At 38.4% G+C, this 20,891-nt stretch overlaps 1 protein-coding gene across 11 annotated transcripts in view; it reads left to right on the forward strand.

The window, feature by feature from the left end:
* Positions 1-20,891, forward strand: part of CIT (citron rho-interacting serine/threonine kinase) — a 70,773-nt gene that overhangs the window by 18,202 nt on the left and 31,680 nt on the right. For 7 of the 11 annotated variants that reach the window (XM_021412815.1, XM_021412814.1, XM_021412818.1 and 4 more), the window contains exons 11-21: positions 4,415-4,520; positions 5,399-5,542; positions 6,876-6,995; positions 10,587-10,757; positions 11,120-11,179; positions 11,778-11,831; positions 12,790-12,930; positions 13,323-13,448; positions 16,312-16,407; positions 18,113-18,229; positions 18,644-18,753. In XM_021412815.1, coding sequence (XP_021268490.1) covers positions 4,415-4,520; positions 5,399-5,542; positions 6,876-6,995; positions 10,587-10,757; positions 11,120-11,179; positions 11,778-11,831; positions 12,790-12,930; positions 13,323-13,448; positions 16,312-16,407; positions 18,113-18,229; positions 18,644-18,753 — 1,245 coding nt within the window. The remainder of the gene's footprint in view (positions 1-4,414; positions 4,521-5,398; positions 5,543-6,875; positions 6,996-10,586; positions 10,758-11,119; positions 11,180-11,777; positions 11,832-12,789; positions 12,931-13,322; positions 13,449-16,311; positions 16,408-18,112; positions 18,230-18,643; positions 18,754-20,891) is intronic. The other 4 variants (XM_021412817.1, XM_021412820.1, XM_021412821.1 and 1 more) reach the window with 1 other exon arrangement.

Raw genomic sequence — 20,891 nt, forward strand, 5'->3', positions numbered from 1 at the left:
TGTAAGGAGCAATCAGGAGAAATCAAGGGCATTGCTTATGTCATAAGTTCCTGTCCTAGCAGAGTGTTTATGAAATAAGTCTCCCGTATGATTCCAGGAAGGGGGACCAGGCTGCAGAGAAGGCCAACCGACTCCTCCCACCATGGCCTCTGGATTCTTGCTCTGGAGGAGAAACACTCATTTGACTGCAAGTTTGGCTGCTGGTTTTGCCACGAGCACGTGGCTGTGACAAGATAACAGGCAACTGGGAGTTTAATTCCATTAAAAGCCAGTCCCATTTTACTTCCTGTCTCTGAGTGTGGCTCATCTCCAATGCTTAGAACAAGTGAGAAGAACCCTTAGATGCTAGAATAATGCATCAAGCAGTGACAGAAAATTACTCCTGTCCCCTGCAGGTGACTAGCAGGAGCCCTAAGGCATAAGATTAAACATACAGACTCAGGGCTAACCAAAAACACAGTGAAAAACCCCAGTAAAACAAATAGTTCGTGATGTAAATTTTTGCCTGGCTCTGTTCTCTCTTTATATGGAGTAAAGGGCTGAAGGGGCTTGACTCTTTCTGATACAAAAATTAGGTTAACACAAAATAATTGCTAAATCAGAACCCAGAGATATTCACACGCAAGGCTGACAGTGGGACTAACCCAATCTCAGTTGCTGATAAGGGCTTTTATTCTTTAAATCACCTTTCAGAACAGAGTAAGTTTAATTCTAGTAATTCTTGTAAGTGGCCTGTAAGGCTATGCTAGGTGGTCTACAGTGCCTTTCTGTAGAGTCATAAGTGGTGTTTTTCAGGATTTTTTAAAAGTAGTTATTTAAAATGTGATGTGGATTTGTGATTGTCATTACCAAGTACTGAGAATTAAAATGGGGCCATTTTCCTCCAAGAGAAATGAACACTGGTTTTGCCCAACGGTTTGTAGGGCTCCGGTGAGCTCTTTCACCAGAGATAGATTAAAGAGGAAACAGAGGACGAACGCACCAAAAATATGCCTTGCTTCAGCTAGCTCTATTCACAGATTAATGGTATCACTGTTTGTTTTTGGTTGTTTTTTTTTTTTTTTTTAGGCCTGAGCAAGCATTTACGAGGGGGCGGAAGGTACAGATGAGTATAACGCTAAAAAGAATAGAGCATGAGGGACGGGGGATGAGTTACAGGCATCCTGTGCTGGGGGCAGGATTAGGACAGATGGTGTCAGGTGTTACGAGAAGGAGGAAGCACAGGTGAGCTGGGAGTGTGAGAGTGGCATAAAAGGACAAAGGCAGGTAAGAATTATGGTGTACAAGGGAGGTTGAAATAGGAGTTCCGTGCTGCAGAATGATCCTATAGTTGATCCCATAGTGATTCTTTTCTCAGCCATGTTAAGTGTGAAGGAGCTTTTACACAACTAGCACCGTTTCTGATGGTTCTGCTGGTTGAGGCTGTTGCTGATCTAGCTGTGAAATCACTAGATAATCTGCTGTAAGTTTTAGACGTGTGGGTAGAGCTTCCTTTGAAAGTAAATTGGCACAGCTAGTGCTATCAGTGCTTAGTACTATAGACTTTGAGGGGTTTGGGGTTTTTTTCCATTTTCAGTTGCAATTTTCTTGTTGATGTATGCTGGTTACCTTTTGTTAATCTCTTTTTCACGCTTCAGAGGAAACAGCAGAATCTGCTCTGTTGTACTAAAAGGAGTGATCCAGATGTAGCAATTAATTAAATGAAATACTCTGAGATGGCACCAACCTAGATGATAGCTTTGCAACCTGTTTTTTGATGTTGGACTTCGCGTTTCATTTCTGAGTTGATGCTGACTGAGCAAGAACATAAGTGCACCAGCAAGGTGGGCATTTTCCACCTTGTCATGCTGTGTTGAGAGCTTATGTCACCATGACAAGGCTTATTAGATTAGTCACTATTCCATTTCTCTTGATTTCCTCTCTCTGCTCCCTTTCTGATACTTTTAAGGTTGTATGGATGTTCATGAAGTTGTTCCAAATAGATTATACAAAGGAAAGCGTTCCTGGGAGAGGATACCTCTTGAAAGCCATGTATCCAGTGCTGGCTGAAACCAGCTTCATTTGGGGATAAAATGTACTTGCTTCCGTGGTAGGAAAACTGTCATGTCACTAGGACAGATATTTTTAAGCGAATTTCTTACTCTGTTCAGACAAGGATGAGAAAGAAAGAGCGTTGTTCTAGTCTGTATCCATCTCATTCCTTACTGAACTGACACCAGCCCTGAGGAGCAGCTCCCTCTAGAGTTACCAAATGAAATTCAAACTCTTGCCAGTGTGAGTTACTGTGTTCTGTCCCATCCCATCACTCCTGACTGAAAAATGTGTCCTTGCTGAGCTCTGGATCTTGCCTGAATCTGCCCTGTTACTTCCTGGGCTGCAGTGTGTAAAGATGCTTTAAGCTGCCTTGCTAGGAGAAATTTCTGAAATGCAAAATGGTGTCTGCAATATTATGCTCTGATTCTTCTAATGACAAAAAAAAAAAAAAAAAAAAAAAAGCAAAACCAACAAATAAAGTGGTCCCCTTTCAGGAGGTGAAATAGAACCAGCATGTAAAATCAGTTCCTTGAGAACTGACTGGGGATTTGTTAGGTCATATCTCAGGTTTGAAAAGAATAAAAATAAAAAGGTGGTGATGAAACAAAATTTGCTTTAGCCAGTTCAGCTCAGGCCTATAAACTAACTTCTAATTATCAAAAGATTTCTGTACTTGGTACACATTTGCAACTATTTACATATATTTGATTTACATTTTAAAGCAGATTCTTTAGTGTCTTTTTTAGCTAATATGAGTTTTAATTTGTATTTTTAGACAGCTTTTCTCAGCGACTCCTTTTTAGCCTTGTTTGCACACCCAGCTGTTAAGGGATTTCATATGCATCTTTCTCAGATGGTTGCCTCTTCTCTGTAGGAGTACAGACTTGCTTTATAAATTGATTTTTTTAAATACGATAATCTGATGGATCGTGTTGACTGCACCAGGACTAAAGCATTCACTTCAAAAAAGCATTCACTTTACATTTGCTTTTCATTAAGTCTGACTGTATCTGTATTGTTGACATGCAGAATTTGTCTTCTGAGTTTTCCACACTAGGTTTCTGGGCGAAAAAAAAGAAGTAATATTAGACCTTGCAAGCTAGAATTGGTGCATTTTGCTGTACTTACTTGCTAATATCTAAACCATATTTCCTAATGACTGCTAAGGGGGTGGTTTTGAAGACCTATTTTGACATATATGTGTTGCTGCACCATTTTCATAAAAATCTGTGGGTTTTTTTTTTTTTTTTTTTTGGTGACTATCCTGCATACACGTTTGGATTTAGGAGTAGATTTTTCTCAGAAAATGGTGGTGATGGAATCAAACTTTCCTTGGTGTTGAGAAGAGACTGCTGCTGTGTGTGGGTGTATGGCTATATGCAGAGAGCTGCTCAAAGCGCATTTTTTCTCCATAGGGATAACTGGCTGCGTACCAAGCTGTGGCCAGGAGAAGCAGAAAGCAATGTAGGCAGACGGTGTGATCTTTTATTAGCACCTCCATTGTATTTCTGTGTTTTCATCTGTCAGTTAACACCGATTACATCGTTAACTGCGTAAATACCGAGTTTGAATCATTTGATGCAAGGGAGTATAACACTTTTTTCATTATGTTTTGATGCATGCACTTAATTTTTTCATTGCAGTCTGAAATATGTAAATTTCAAAGAACAGAAAATGTGCTCCCAAACATTGACTGGCTTCCCTTTCTCTTCTAGAATGATTTTAGACTAACAAATATTTTTTTTCCCCAGTTTTCTGATGTTTTGATTGTTTGGAATAGTACAGTTAAGTTGTGTTTCATGGTGGGGGGGAAAGTACTTAAAAGTGGAACTCTGGGGATAATATGGATTATGTTGAGAAAGTTTCAGTTCAACTTTGTTTCATAGAAGGTAATTAAGGGAAGAAATTCTCACAGTGCAAATTATGACATATTGATATTTTTAGGTCTCTTGTGCTTTGATTACAGTTTTAAATTGTGTTTAACAATAACGTACAAAAGAAGAGCAGTACTCTGTGTGTTATTCTTTCCAAATGGTTAAATTGACTTCATGCTTTGTTTTGGTTACACTTACAAATCTGGACAAGAGTTATGCAAAAGCGCTGCTCAGGTTTATTGGTTAGCACTCTAATGTAAGTCACTAATGGAAAATATTAATGTTTTAACCAGAAGTATATGGACGATTTAGTGCTGGTATAGTGTCATCAGGTTTAATGGTATGTTTGAATTAAAATGACAGCTGTAAGCCTGTGGTTGCTTCTTCTGTGTTTTCTTTTCTTCTAACTGTGGTGTAAGTGCCCAGTGACTTCACCACGGCTGCATAAGTGCAGGTTTCTGTACCTTTTGTCTGTATTCACGTGCTGTTTGGCTTTGCTCTTTTAGATCTGTGCTTTCAAGTGTGGATTCTCCAGCAAAGGTCAGCTCCATGGAAAAGAAACTTCTTCTCAAGAGCAAAGAACTCCAAGACGCCCAGGACAAGTGTCACAAGGTATTTATTTATGCAGTTGGCCGTCTCCATTGCTCAAGGAATCTGCAACCACTGTGTGTCCAGGGATCTGTCAGATGCTGCTGATCATCCAGATTCGTGGTGGGCAAAGTGCTTTTCCTTCAGTGAGGTGGCTTCCTGTCCAGTACAAAGGGAGATGAATTTAGGCCATGCTGTTGCTGTAGATACTTTTACCGTAACAAGAAGCGGCTCTGGATTTTAAACAGTCCTTTTCTCAGCGTGACATAGACGACTGCTTCTTCCTGCAGGCCTTGCCTTTTCTTCGTCATATGCACAATTACAGCAGCACTGTTCTGAGGTTCTCTGTTCCTAGCTCATCAGCTTCTGCTTACATAACTACTGTCATGTCACTGGTTATGGTGAACATCTTGTAACAGTTGCTGTGCTCCAATAAAGGGAACCTGGTGGAGTCTTTTAAAACTCACTGCTTGATTGAGACTTTTATGAGAATTCAATTACTTTTCTCCCTGCTGTGTTCTGGATTTGACCATTTGTTCCTGACAAGGAGATGGGGGGAAACCATCTCCTGATCCAGCATGGATTTGGGATAAGGTTAAAGTGAACCATCTCTGCAAGTCAGGTGAAAAATGATTGTGGCTTCTTTGCTAACTGGTGTTCGAAGAATGACTGAATATGAACAATCAGCTTGAATGAATGGGGTGACTTAGACTTACTACTTGTCCTTAAGAAGAACTGTGCATTCCTGGAGCAGAGACAATGGTATCGGAATTTAAACACCTTTTGGAGCAATATAGCGTAGAAGTCTCTTGGAGGCAAATTCCTCTCAAGCAGAGCTCTGAAAGTAGCAGTTAACAAAGCTTTTGAAGCCCCCCTTTATAACCTCTTGATATTTATTGCAGATGGAGCAGGAAATGACGCGGTTGCACCGGAGAGTGTCAGAGGTGGAGGCTGTACTTAGCCAAAAGGAGGTGGAACTGAAAGCCTCTGAGACCCAGCGATCCCTCCTGGAGCAGGACCTGGCCACCTATATCACAGAATGCAGTGTGAGCCCTTATCCCAGTCCTTTCCCCTCTGAAGGCCTGAAATCTGGTGGTCTTCTCTTTCTTCCACTGTGGTTTCAGTAGTGTACTTGATGGAGAGAAGATAGGATGCAAGAGGCTCTCTGTTGAAAATGGAGCTCTGAATTTTTTGCAGAGGCTTGTTTGATAATTCTATTCAAACTTTGTTTCATGTTTTTGTACTTAAAACATACAGAGTTAACTACTGTTCTGATCTTCCTCTTTTTTTTTTTTTTTTTTTGTCTTATTAGCTGTGCTAGAATGTACTTGAGTTTGGTTTCTTAGCCAGAAGAGGATGGGGGCCTAATCAGAGGTCTTCAAGGACAAATAAGATGATTAGGAAACAATGATGTTGTTGCCTGAATCTGTGGTACTCGGAGTTCAGACAGATCAAGTTCCCCAGCATAACATCAGGGATGATGCTAGGACAGCTGCTATTTTTCAGATAGCATATAAAAATGAGGCCTTAAAACCACGTCTTCAAAGACCATTTGGCTCTTTTCATGAGAATAGGAATGTCTGCCCAGTTGTCCTGGCACGATTCCAGTGAAGGTATTTTCATTCTGGTTAATAGGCTTTGTGTGAAGCTGAAGTTATTAGTCTGTTTCTTCTCTCCTGGCAAGAAAAAAAAATCCAGATAATGAATTGTTTTAGAGATTTGAGAAGCATTTCTGATGGGTTTGTTTGTTGGAAAACATGTCTTAAAACAGTCATTTCCTGTGCTAGTTTCTAGTAGGTAAATAAATAAGTGTTTGCATCTTTCTGGTGAAGATTCCTACACAGTTGGTAGGGGATCTACTGGTCTGTTGAAATTTGCAGGTAAAATATGTGTTGAGAACCTGAAGCAGTTCTGTCCTTCAGAAAAGTTTAACGATGATGAAAGGATTTAACTGACTTAAGAGCAACAAGAAAAATGAATGAGATTGTTAGTAACGTGAAGATGAAGGATTGTATCTAGGTTGTGAATTAATAGTGCTAGATAAAAGATGGATAAATGCTGTCAATAATAGATGCCTTTTGTGATCTCTGTTTGGTTTTTGTCTCCAAGCCTGATGTGTGGAAGTGGAGATTTCAACTAAGATTTCAGTGTAGTAAATGTTATTTGTAAAATGGGCTGCTTCTATCCAGATAAAAGACACCCTAGTCATGATTTTTTTTTTTTTAATGGTTCCATCATTGGTGCCTTGGTGTTTTCTTCTGATGCTTCACTACAGTCAAGGAGGAATTTGCATAAAGATCTTTATTATACAGCCATCTGAAAAAAAAACAAACAAACCAAAAAACAAAGACTGTATTTTGAACATTTCACTTTCTGCAGAGCTTAAAGCGAAGCCTGGAGCAGGCACGGATGGAGGTGTCTCAGGAAGATGATAAGGCACTACAGCTACTTCATGATATCAGAGAGCAGAGCCGAAAACTGCAAGAGATCAAAGAACAGGTATACCTGCTTCTGTGGGTAGCAGAGTGGCTATCCACAACATGCATTCTTGGCATATTCTAGCTCTGTTGCCAGGATTGCTTTTCGTGTTGGTTCACTGTGATAACTTCCAGTCTGTGTGTTTCCACCTGGCTTTTTAAACAAAGTGAGAAGTGATGTAACTAAGCACAAACTCCAGACTTCCAGGTTTTATTTTCCTGGTCCTGAAGGTACTTCGTGAAGCCACCTTTAGGAGAAAGTTGAAATGCTTTAATAATATGCTCCATTAGAAATAAACTCTCCATTTTAAATGTTTGAGCTCTAAAGATTTCTAAACACGTTTGTGAGGCTTAACCTTGGAAAGAACTGAACTAGCCTTAACGTTTTTGATTTTTTTTTTTCTTATTTGGCCATTTAAAATACTCATTTGTTTTTGAAAATCTATAGTCCCTAACTGGGCTTTTCCTAACTTCATCTGTTTGCCAAAGTGTTCATAATTTTTTGCCACCAGGAAAATGTTGAAATTTTATTAATCCATGGTGTTCATAAGGAAAAGAAAATGTCAAAATTAAAAAAAAAAAAAAAATGGTAACAAATGTGAACACTTTTAGGATTAAAAATATTCTACAAGAATGAACCCATTCAAGTTTTGTGAATCAATAGCTACACATTATATTAAAGAAATTGAAATCTGTTTCGGAGTTCAAACAATTCTTTCAATTATCTGATGATTTTCATCTTCAAAGCACACTAACAGACTAATTTTATAGTGATTGAGGCAAGGAAGCCCAGAAACCTTGGTAAAAATTCTGCAGATATAAGCAACACTTATGTAAAAAGTATTGAAATTCAAAACCAACCCTCTGGATGTAGCAGGCCTCCAAAGACTTTTACAGCATTCTTCTGGATAGTTCTTTTATGTAATACAAGGGATCTAAAGCTCATTACTCTGTGTTCGGATGCTTCATTAGCAAAGTTGCTTTAAGTATTGAAATGTGGAACATTTTTGGTAAAGAGAAATATCAATAGATTCTTAAGGAGTACAGACTCTGTTAAAAGAGGAGAAATAACGCAAGTATTTTTTTCCATCAAATATTTCATCTCAGAATCTTCTAACTTGTCTTGTGAAGATTCACAGTGACCTAAAAAAGCTGTTTAGGTCAGCAAATGGATCTGTAATACGCTGTAGACTTCCATATCTGTGGGGGTCTTGAAACCTGCGTGTGAGAGCACTGCAACAAAATATACAGAGATGTTTTTGCTTACTCATACCAGCAGGTGGAACTTAGCCAGTAAAGACATGGATCGTGATTCCTAAGTCAGTGAGAACTGGGAGGTGAGATGGGAGAGTCTTTATAGTGCTTTGCTGTTGGGAAAACCCCAAGCTTAAGAGGGAGCCAGTAAAATAACAGCACACTAGAATCTTCAAAAACAATAATTAAGCATTTAGTGTTTTCAGGGCAAGACAATATGTTTGGCTTTCCTTGGGTAGTTGAAGAGTGGTGGAGGGTTTTTTTTTTTTGTGCGTGTGTTATTATTTTAAAGTATTTGTTTGAACTCAACGTTAATTGAGTCCAGGCATCCATGAAACCCACCAATGTAATTTGAATAAGCAGGTTTTTCATGAGCACTTTGGAGCTTGAAAGGATAGTTTAGAGCTTTATTGCACCTTTCCTCTTCATTAGAGACCCATTACTTGGTCATTACTTGGTGAAGGCCTAAATGGACAAATCAATTTGTAGCACATCAGATTCTTCATATGTTTAGAAAGGTCTACTCATTTGTATGTAACTACCCTGACATAGTTTGCTTCAAGAGTAGGCCCTAAGCTTTGCTTGTCCATTAATATGTGCTTAAATGCATCTTGATAGTTTTTAAACTGTGACCAATGTATATTCAAGAGTTCAATGTATACTCAGTGTTGTTCGGTCTCTTCATGAGTGATGTAGTCTGTTTGTCTGAGTTGACCATGAGAAAAACTGAAATATTACTAATTATCTCCTCTTTCTTCTCTTCTCCCTTCCCGTTTTCCTCCCTTCCCAAACACTAATTTTCACACTGCCAACTGTAGTCATATCTGTAAGTCTCTGATGAAGTTGACTCTTCTAGGACGATTCTTCATGAATTATGATTTCTGAACAAACCATGTTCTTTCAAACTATTCTCCCTTTTTCATTCATCAGTGTATTTGTGTGAAACAAATACTTGAGCTAATGTATTTGAGCTCACGTATTATCAAAAGGCTCTGCTTCCTTCCAGCAAGAAAACAGGATCATCCATAGAGAGGGACTGACTGGAAGGAGTGAGAATCCCTGTCAGCCTTGCGAACTGGAGAGTCAGTTTGGGGATTGCAACCCAAGGAGGCATTCTGCCACGCTCCCTGTAGTGGATAGCAAAGCTATCTGTTGAAGTCTCAGCTTCTTTAAACAGCAGATAAGGTCTCTGTGTTGCAGTGAATTACAGGCTGACATTAGGGTTGTGTTCAATCATTTGTCTAACTGAGGACAGCTGGCTGTCTGGAAGGAGTGATGACAAACCTGAGTTTGTCATGAGATGGTTAGTCTTTTGAATATGGGGGTAGTCTTGTAAGATACTAAAATGCAAAGAAAATGGACTCCCCCACTGCCAGTCCTTCCAAACCTTTTTTATCGCAGCTCCTGATGTGCATATTTTCTACTTGTTCTTAGCTTCATAAAAAGTACTTCTTTTGTTTACTTCTATAAAAATATATACTTCCAGGACTTAGTAAATGCGAAATAAGCATAATTCCTATTTGTCCAGTGAAGAAATCTGAAGCAATCTCATGAGCTATTGTCAGTATGAGTACCCAGTCTCAAAATAGTCAATTCAAATGTTCTTGTTTTCCACACGCTTTCCTTACTGAAATGTTCATTATTGCAGTATTCTGCATGGGGAATCATTATTTTTGTCTATATAGACAAATATCTTTTATGGGAAGTGTGTGTGGGTTTTGTTTTTTTGGGGTTTTTTGAAGGTTCTACTAAATCAATATTTGATTTAGGTAGTATCCCAAACAGAGCAATACATTCCTCTTTGACTTTGTCGAGAGAAAATAACTGATGGCCAGGAGCCACAATATTACACTATCCCTCTGCTTCTCCTTTCTTTTATCCAAACTGTGCAGATCTGTGGTAATTATCATGTTATCAACCTGAGAAAATATATCTTGAAGGAGTATCTGTGCATTTAGTAGAGACATCGTCTCAAAGGCATATTTCTGTTTCAGAGATCAGAAATGTAAGTAATTTTAATCACTTGTATGTAGATATATCTATCTGTAGATATCCTTATCTATTGATAGATAGATATATTTGTGTGTGTGTTTCTGCAGTAAAGCCACTCTCACAAAGGCTGTGATTTAACTTTTCTGAGGTTTTGGCTTGAAAATGGAAAGATTCAAACAAGAAGGAGCACCATGAACATTTGATTTTATTTGGCTGTCACTGTTTTTTGAATACTTCGCTTTTGTTCTACGTGTTTTGAAATGCACCTCCTGCCTGCAGTTGGTATTCTGAGGTCTGCTGCTCCATGCATTTTCCCTGTTGCCTATAAAATGTAACACCTTTTCCTACCCTTTCACCACAACTACAGGAATATCAAGCTCAAGTAGAAGAAATGAGGTTGATGATGAATCAGTTGGAAGAAGATCTTATTTCAGCTCGCAGGCGTAGTGATCTTTATGAATCGGAGTTGAGAGAGTCCCGAATGGCAGCTGAAGAATTCAAACGTAAAGCTACTGAATGTCACAACAAATTGCAAAAGGTAGTTTAGGGCTTCTTGAGAGGGGGGGGGGGGGAGCTGAAAATGTCCAGATCTTGATTTTCTTTTTGGTTGGTTGTGGGTTTTTCTTTTCTTTTCTTTTTTTTTCTGGGGGGGGGGGGGGGGTTTGATGATTGCTTGTATTTCTAGTGCTGTTTTAGACAAACAGAAGTTGTATGCAAGTTCTGTGAAGAGTAGTGTGGCATTATACAGTTAATTCAAAAGATCTTTCAGTTGTACTCTTCAAACAATGTTTTGTATGTTTTGTGTAACTGCTCGTGTTTAAATTACACAAAGTGTTGATGGGGTAGAAAAAACAGTGTACTGAAACTCTTCCTGAGACTTTTATATATTTTATATTTAAGTTACAGGTTAAAGATCAAGGAAAAAGTGAAGCAGGAGAATTGTATTGCAAATTAGAGAAGGTATGCTACTTTAATGTAGTAGGGTTTGCTTCCTGGGTCTTTCGTATTATGCACAAAAACTAAGAGTGTCTTTGGTTAGTCAGTGGCATGTAGAGACTCACATCCTCCCCCTCTCCTCACGACCCTCTCCCAACTCTCCACCCACCCCCCCTTTTGTTTTCATGGTGTGAATCATTGTTCTTTTTGAGTTGGTACAAAGCTGTACTCTGGCATCTTGTTCTTAATTGTTTGTGTTCTGAAGCTAGGCAAAGACAGCCGTTTATGTTTAATCTGAATTTGAAGTTAGGTTATTGATACATGAGGGTTTTGTTCATGAGTAAAGAATAGCAAATGGAAAGATAAAAAATTCTGAGTATTGCTCCGTCATACTGATCAGTCTACTTGGTGACCAAATATGAAATCAGCTAGAAGTGAGTAAAATGGGAGTGGATTTGTCCAGGGGCATTTTGAGGCATTGGGATTTACAGGGAGAAACAAAGATTTTTAGGAAGTGAGTTAAAATAAATATGGTACCATAAGTAGAGAGCCTTTTCTTGGTTTTGGTTTTACCACTTTTTTTTTTTTTTTCATCCCTCCCCATCTTTCTATTTAACTGTAGATCAATACAGAGCAGCAAGCCAAAATCCAGGAGCTGCAGGAAAAGCTGACAAAGGTAATGTCTGGGTGGTGAAAGTGAATTTTCCACAAGATTTTCCAGTAAAAACTTAATGCAGAGGAGGGATGCACTTTGTTGTATCCTCAGAAATAGAGTTAGTCATAGCATGGGGGATGATAAGGAAAAGGGGGTGGCAGCTGATATCTGAAATGCTTGTTGTTTTCACTATGCTTTGGGCTCTTGAGACATGTCAGCAGTGTTTATTTTTACAAATAGAGCTGAGTCAGAACTGGAGTAGTGTAGAGAAATTCTGATTTGAAAGGCCAGTTTGGGTATGCTGTATGCAGTGCACTGATCTCCTGCTTCTGAAGCCAAGGGTTTCAGATCTTTTTAACTCAGTAATAAAATATATGTTGAATTTGGCTTAGTCTCCCAGTGTACTCTGTCTTAATTACAAAATCACTTTCCAGTTCAGTTATTCCCAGTAAAAAGTTGGAATGCTAAGGCTTCGCAACATAAATAAAATGCCTTAGCAATGTAAGCTAAAGGAAGTACATTGCACCTAACAATTACGGTGTGGTCAATTAGATAGGCACTCTAAGAACAGCATGAGAACTTTTATTCTAGATAATACAATTCTGGGGGGTATCTTTTACCAGAGAAGAAAGGTTTGTCACGGTAATCCACTGAGATAGCTTGTCAAACTTGACACTTGCTCAGAAAGGGCTTTTTTCAAGGGCTAGTGGTCTGGAATATGGATAGAAGGCCAGAACTATTTAGCAATGTTACTTATAAGGTTTCAAAAAAGCCAGGTTTTTTTTTTGTGTGTGTGGAAAAGGATTAGGTAACAGAAGTTAGAATTTGGGTTCCTGAGCATGTTTGTACGCTATCCTGATTTTAGACTAAGTGAAAGTACTGTAGCAATTTTATTCAGAATGTTGACTGTTTTGTGACATAGCAAGAGTTCTTGTGTGTATGTTTTTCTTGTAATACTGTTCTTTTCCTTTGGACTTAGGCTGTGAAGGCTAGCTCAGAGGCAACTGAACTTCTTCAGAATATCCGTCAAGCTAAGGAGAGAGCTGAGAAGGAGTTAGAGAAACTTCAAAATCGGGAAGATTCTAATGAAAGCATGAAGAAGAAATTGCTGGAAGCAGAGGTGAGTGAAGAAGGTCTGCCTAGTGTAAGTTAGTTATTGGGATGTGTCTCAGTTCAGGAATCCTCAGCTGGATGACTGTGAACAGATTGTATTTCTGTAGTAAGTCTTCATAGGAAAGTAATGTTAGACGTTAATCTATTTTAATTATATATATTATATATAATATAACAATTTATTTGTTTGAAGAAAACTTATAGGGAGTCTGATTTTATTTTCAGTGAGGAGCAGTGAGAGCTTGTGATTAGGATAAGGGATCTGAGACGTGATGAGGATTTCAAATATAAAAGACAACCATGTCGTCAGCTTCAGCTCACTTCTTCCAACAACTACTCATTGCTTTGTGGTAATGCGGTGTGGGTTAGCCTAAGTAGCATTTACTAATTGCTCTGCAGGAACGGCGCCATTCTCTGGAGAATCAAGTGAAGAGATTAGAGACTGTGGAACGAAGGGAAAACCGTCTAAAGGAAGATATTCAGACTAAATCTCAACAGATTCAACAGATGGCAGAAAAAATTCTGGTGAGCAGAGGTGAAAATGAAAGATAAAGGGTAAGAGTTTGTAAGAAAGGAGTAGGAAAGGAACAGAAGACATAGAATTGCATTGAATAAGGTGGAAATTGCTGAATAAAGGGATTTATTTTGTGTGCCATTCATACTGGAAAAGCTTGAATTCTCAAATTCTGTTTGTACCTTTTAGTTACAAACTAATGACAGTACCTGTAATCTTAAGACTACTTTAAAGTTCTAGTTGTCTCAGTAGGAACACATTGAACTCAGTACAGGATACTGCAATAATGAAAGCACTGACACCTAGATTTTAAACTAAATTGCCAAGGAATTTAGAGGTCAGGTCCACTTGAAATGCTTACTCCTTGTAGCAGTGAGAAATTAGTCATTTGAAGTGTTCTTCTCCAAAGATAATGTTTGTCTGGAATCCATTTGCACCCACATATCTCTGTTGGCAATTTCTTGTTTCTCTCTTTGTTAAACATATTAAGACTTCATATTGAGCTGGTACTTCAGTCTGCGGGGAACCAAACAGAAGATATTCATAATACTTCCCTGGGACAGGAAGCATAATCTTGGAGTAATTAAAATAATTTGCATTTCTAATGAGTTCTCTTTTTCTGTTGCCAATACGATAAGAACAAAAAGGTACTATTTTTATTAGTAGACATACTTGAAGGAGGCCAAATGGAAATAATCGTGTTTGGGCAAGTATGACCCATACTCATTCTGGGAGGTAGCTGCGTAGATAGACTTCAGCATGAGAATGTCTGAGGGCTCTCAAGAAAAGGTAGAGCCAGATCTTTGGTAGTGTTCTTTCTTTCAAATTGTTTTGATAACATGAATGCATGGTAAGTGGGAGACCATGGCTTTGCTGGGCACAGAGCCAACTTTATATTTAGAAATGGTGTAAAACTTTGAATTGTTGTTGCATAAGCCTCTTGTGTATATTTGGGGATTGTTCACTGGTTTTGATTATGTGCTCTGTGGAGGAAAATCTGGAAGGGAATGCAGAAATATCTGCTAATTGTTTTACTCCATGGGATATGTTTAGCATTTCTCATAGATAGTTTCCATGGAGTTCTGACAGAATACTGGAGAGACGCAAAGTTATTTTATAAAATAAAAAACAACCGTGTCAAGCAGGCATTAAAGAAATAATCCTATGGTGTCTTTCCTAGTCCCTTGCAGCTGGTAGTCCCAGCTGATCTGGGATCTACAGGGTATGAGTTTTTGTTCTCTTTTTCCTCCCCTCTTGCCCTCTTTTCTCCCTCACGCTGATCTCTTCAAACACTTTTGATTTTTCCTGGTATAGAAAGGATAGAAGGATAGCAGAGGAGCTGATGATACAGAATTGCACAGAATAAGGTAGAAGTTGTTGAATAAGTTGGATTGGGTTTGTGTACTAGTCATCTGGTACTCAAGAAGACCTGCTGATCTGTCTGCATAGAATTAAATAAAAAGTAAGGAAACAAGCTAGAGAAGATAATGCTTGAAAGTGTAGATCGTTGCTATGATGCTAATAACAGTTGCAAGTTAGAGCTACCTAGAGAATAGTAGTGAGAACTGGAATGGTAAAAGATAACCTTTTAAGTGCAAACTGGCTATGAAGTGCCATGCCATAAGTTGGTGAAGCTTCTGCTCAGTTATAAGCAGTCTAATGCTGGTGGCTTTGAAACGGTTGCTGATCTGGTTGTCTGATTCTCTGCCAGGGCCTGAAACGTGTGGGCTTCTGAGGGAGGTGAATTGTCCCTCTTGTTGCTGGGAGATATATTTCAATTGCAAAAAAGCAGCAATCTCCATTTCTTGCAGAAGTTTCGGGTACTTGGCACTGTAGATGACCTACTTTCGGTGAACCTCCTTTTTGATTTCCTCTTCTGGAAAAAGAGGTCTACTGCAATTACTGGAGCAAAGAAATCTTTGTAGTTTTCAACATGAGGGGAAAAAAGAACACGAAAAGGAAATTTTCCTATGCTGTGCAGTAGTGAAGGCAGGCAGGAGTCCTGCGTGCATCCCAAAACCTGAACTTGCCTGTGCAGCAGCCAACCCATTGGTAGTGAATGACAGACCTGGATCTGCCTGTTGTACTAAAGAAATTCTTAGGATGGTAAATATGACAGTGAAGGAACATAAAGTTCTAAGCTGAGCTCTTGGGAGGTGTCCTATTGAAAGGTGTTTATAGATATATCCCCAATAATAGATTCACACGGCAGACTGTTCCTCTTACTAAAATAGCTAACCTCTGAGATGCAGCATTATCTAAGCCCTTGCTGTGTGTGGCTGCAACTACTGGCTGTGAGGTAAAGAGGTTAAAAATACTCTGGTACCATTTACCATATATATTGCATCCTGTCCTTCTCATTTTCAAAACAATTTATAAACAGTCATTCTGACAACATTTGCTTGACGAACGTGGCAAAGTAAATACTATTCCTGCTCTGTGAATACAGAATAAGAAGCATAACAGCAGTGCCCCATTACTGAGGCCTTGTGTGAGAAAGCAAAGTGAGAGACCTTGTTTAAAAATAAACCTGAACTTCCTGTGACGCCATGCCACTGCAGCTATAAAGTGTTTATAATGGCTTGTTTTTGCAGAACATACTTGGCCTGTCTTTGATTCCCAGTAACATATTCTCAGATTCTTATTGTGGAAGTAGAAACTTGGTCTTTAGTATATAGCCTCTACAGTGGATGGATCAGCAGCAATATGTAAAGCTTAAAACTGATGAAGTGCAGCTCTTGTAATGTTTTTTTTTTCCTCTATGACGTGGTCATACAGCATAGAGCCTTAAAAAATGACAATGAATGTTCAGTGTCTGTGTAACACACATGCACCACCTAGTTGTGTCTGAATATGAACCTCTGCTGCTTTTAGGAGCTGGAAGAAAAGCATCGAGAGGCTCAGATCGCAGCACAACATCTGGAGTTGCAGCTGAAACAGAAGGAACAATTCTATGAGGAAAAACTCAAAGTAAAAAAATATCTTCTTATCTTCCTACAAGTTTTTGCGGGCAGAAGGGGTTCAGGGAAAAACTGTTTCCTTTGGGCTTTGATTGCTTTGCCTTATGAGTTGCTGTCTTGATACAACTTCTGAAATGTTCAGAGAGATTAGTGAAGTGTGAGTAAGTTTTTCTTCTAGTCCGTGTCCTTGTGCCTTCTCTGTTTTTAATGCTGTGTTAAAACAGGTGACATTTGAAGTTAGAACTGCAGGAATTACATAGTTGTTGACTGTCATTTGTTCATTGCTGACAAAATAATTCTTACTAAATGGTTTTGGATCTCTCCTCCTGAAAAAAAGTTTGATTCCTACTGAAGATTTTCTCATTTAAGAGTATTCACACAGCCTACCTGCAAGTTTTACATTCTGTAAATACTCGAATGTTTCTAATTTCCATCTTCTTGGAGCTGTAACATCTGCCAAGAAGCCACAGAAACCACCCACTTTGTTTTTGTCTTTTCCAGGGTAGCATAAGACTTTAACATACAGTTAGAAATAGAATTATAGACATCATCTAAAACTAGGAAAAACAGATTGGGAAATGGGAGTATGTGCTGTGGTTAAGGATTTTTCTAAAGAACCTGCAATACATCAGCCAGTAAGTGCTTTTTGTAAGGATCTTTGTTTGTACTGAACATAACCTGTTTTCAGCAGTTTTTATCTCTTACATTTACCTAGGACTTTACTTTTACGTTTTACTACATCCTCTCACAATTAAGCTACTTAAGAAAAAAGAAGGAATTTTTGTGGGAGAAAAATGAAGGGGGAAAAAAAAGTAAAAACATTTCCCAGTAGAGCGTGTGGTAATCAGTAATGAGAATGATAGAAAGCAGGAAGGCAAGGAGTAGATCTTGGGAAAAGAGAAGGGCTAGGATGAAAACTGGAAAAGAGAATAGGGCTTGGAAAAGAGTTAAAAGGAAAAGACAGACAGTGAATTATGGGGACATATGACATAGGATTTAGTAGGGGAGATCTGGAAGCCAGATGAAAGAGATTCAAGGCATGAGATATTTATAACTGGAATGGTAAAAGATATCCTGTGGTGTCCAGACTTGTTAAGTTCTAATAAGAGTCATGTCTGTAACAGTTCTTTGTGCATTTGAAAACCTGTCCTTGAAGAAAATGATGTTCAATTTAACAACGGATTTAAAACTCTGGGCTTGCCAACAAAACACATATATTAGTCCTGAACCCAGTATTAATGTCACAATAAAAGAAGTCTTAGCTCTTTCGTTTGGTGTCTCTGACCTGAAGAATTAATGGGGTCTCAGTTGCCTTCTCATGCATAATTACAGAACTTAAAAATGACTTCTGAGCCACATTGTTAGGGCAAGCACAGGATGCGTACTTCCTTACCACCTCTGCTATGCACACACACTGAGGTATCTGTTTTTTTTGTTTTCTGCTGCATTAGTCTGGAATGTTTCATGAGCACAGTGTATACATCTGAAAAAAAAAGTCTCATATCTTCATAAAACTTCATCATTAAATACAGTCTTCAGAGATAGCTGAGGGAGTTTGCAGTTTCAGGAGTTTCATGCCATTGCATCTTGGGTCTAATGTTACTTGAGATGTGATGAATTGCTTAAAAAATCCTTTATCTTGATGGTTTTTTTTCTGCTTGTGCTTTGCCCTGTGAAATTGATATAGTCTAGACAAAAGAAATATCTTCATTTAGGTTTTGGAAAACCAGATGAAGAAAGATCTTGCTGATAAGGAAGCGCTTGAGAATATGCTCAGAAGACATGAAGAAGAAGCACGTGAGAAATGTAAAGTCCTGGCTGAACAGAAAGCGGTATGTGTAGCTGAAGTGGAAATCAGAGTGTTCCACGAGCTTTTTGAGACAATGATTTTTAAGCAAGATAATCTTGTTTGAGGTTTTGCAATGCTGCTGAACCGTCTTGAAGGAAATCAATTAATTAATAACTATTTTTAAAGATGTATTTTTTAAATTATTACAAGGGATCTTCAGGAATATTTTCTTAAAAATACAAGTTGTTAATATAATGGTTGCTTTCCTCTAGATATTAAAACAGCAGAAAGCACTTGCAAACAGCTCCAGTAGTTGCATCTGTGATGCTCTTTCTGTTGGCCCTTTATCAATATTCTTTTAGTGCTGTTCCCGGAAGAAGTTTCAAAACTTTTTTTAAACGTTGCTTTTAAAACCACTTTCATTATGCAGTCTCAAAGGCACGTTGCTCTTTTTCAGATGATCAATGCAATGGATTCGAAGATTAGGTCACTGGAGCAGAGAATAGTGGAATTGTCTGAGGCCAATAAACTGGCTGCAAACAGCAGCCTTTTCACCCAGAGGAACATGTAAGTCTAGCAACTGCTATCACACCGGTCACCACTGAACAGTTCTCAGTGGGATCTTTTCTCTAAATGTAAAACTGATTCTTTGTCACAAGCTTGCTGTGTTCTCTGCCTGTTTTCCTGTCATGCAGAACACGTGCATGTTCTTCAAATAGTTGTGGTTCACTGTTTGTTTTGTGTTTTCCCAAACATGACAAGCAAAATTGGTTTGGGGCCTTTCTTGAGGCTGGTGTCTCATGTAGGTTTACCAATTATGTTAAATGAATGCAAACAATTTAAATGTCTAAAATACCTCTGGAGAAGCATATATACTCTTTTAACATACATATTGCTAATATATTCATATTTTCCTTGGCTCCTCTGGCAGTTACTTAATGTTCAAATGGAAAATATTACATATCTTTCCTTCATAAACATTTTGTCCTGCCCAGTGGCTAAGAAGACAAGTAAAAAGAACTAGATATTAAGCCAGGAGCACTTACAAGAGTGAGATTTTTCTTACTGCAGTGTGCAGAAGTAACGTGGAGCATAAGATATCCTAACTTCAGAATGCTGTTTCAGTTCATTTTTTCTTCCTAACCCACCTTTGGGGGATACTACTGGACAACATCTAATGCCATCTTGAATCACTCTGTCAACAGCAATTGCTCTTGTGGTGAATTCTTACTTATTAAACAGGGAGGAAATCTTGGACCTTTTCTTTTCCCTATCAAATCTTTCTGTCTACTTGAATTTTATTTTGCTTTTCATTTTAGTTGAGATTCCTTATTCTTTTAAAAATGCGTTTCTTTCTTTAATAACGGAAAAGCATTTTACTTCAGTCAAAAAAGCATAGATTGTTTGATATGCCTTGCAGGATAGGGCTAAAATAGCATATGCTTTTACTGAGTTAGGAGATTCATTAAGTTTGGCTGTCTGCATAATTGTTTTCAATGTCCATCAGCTTCTGGATGCAATGTTAGGCAGCGTCTCTGTGGGCAGCACTTGGACAGATTCACCTATAATATTGAATAGAATCAAGCAAGATTGAATTTTGGCAAAGTGTTGCTTTGTTTTTTTTTCCTTTTCAGTGCTGATTGTGCCTCCAGATATGTAATGGTTCCAATTTTTACTATATTTCAAATATCTGGCAAGTTATCCTGGCCTCAACAGCCAGAAATATTCACAGAAATAACTGGAAATTTTAATTGAGTTGCTTAAGGCTCCAGCTGACTTCTGGTTAACCATACAGGAAGTCTGATGAGGTGGGAAAAGCCATAACTTACCTTCAGCCTGAAATAAAACACAAGTAGTGTCTCAGCACATACCTGGGAAACGTATGCAAGGCCTAGTGCTGCAGTCATTGCTGCTGAACTGAATATAAGATCTCAGCTGAGCTAGATGATCCTCTGATAGCAGGACACTTCACTAGAGATCAGTAGAAAACAAGAAAAACAAAAGAATGCTTTAAAATATTACTTGGAATAGTTTGAGAAATACTGTCAATTAACCTAATGTTGCTGAATTGCTAGAAAAAAATTACAGAATCAACAGCATTTTAAGAGAAAATTGCTTTATTATGCCTGCGTTTATAAATGCAGCTAGCTAATGAGTTTGTGCTTATTTTGTGAAATGTGGTGGTGAATATGTATGAATCTGTTGTTGGACTGCGTTGTGAATCCACAAAAGCTACAGTCAATCTGAGCATGTTTGAAGAGGAGAACCAGTGATTTAAACCCTTCAGAGGAGCGTGGGACTTGGGCTAGTTTTTGTTCCATCAGTATCTGAGGAAGCTAATGATTATCAGCTTCCTGAGCAGGTAGCTCATTCCACAGTTCTGTCTGCCAATAATCTGTAGAGGTAAATAAAAAAAACCCAAACAACTCAAAACACAGGGTGACAGGGGAGAGTTTTACATGCAGTGCATAGAAGTGTGAGTCAGGAGACTTGGGTTCTATTTTTAGCTTTTTTTAAGTCTTCCCATTTGATCTTGGGCAAGCCACATAATTTCTCTGAGACAGGATTAGTAACAGCTTATCTCACAGTGAACTTCTTAAAATATTAATTCATTAGTATATGTAGAGCTTTGTTAGACTTCAAGTGGAAAGAAATTTCCAACGCATGATCAAATTATTCCAGGAGTTGTAAATAATGTAGAAAGT

Source organism: Numida meleagris, chromosome 14 (genome assembly GCF_002078875.1).
Source record: "Numida meleagris isolate 19003 breed g44 Domestic line chromosome 14, NumMel1.0, whole genome shotgun sequence".
Classification (NCBI taxonomy): domain Eukaryota; kingdom Metazoa; phylum Chordata; class Aves; order Galliformes; family Numididae; genus Numida; species Numida meleagris.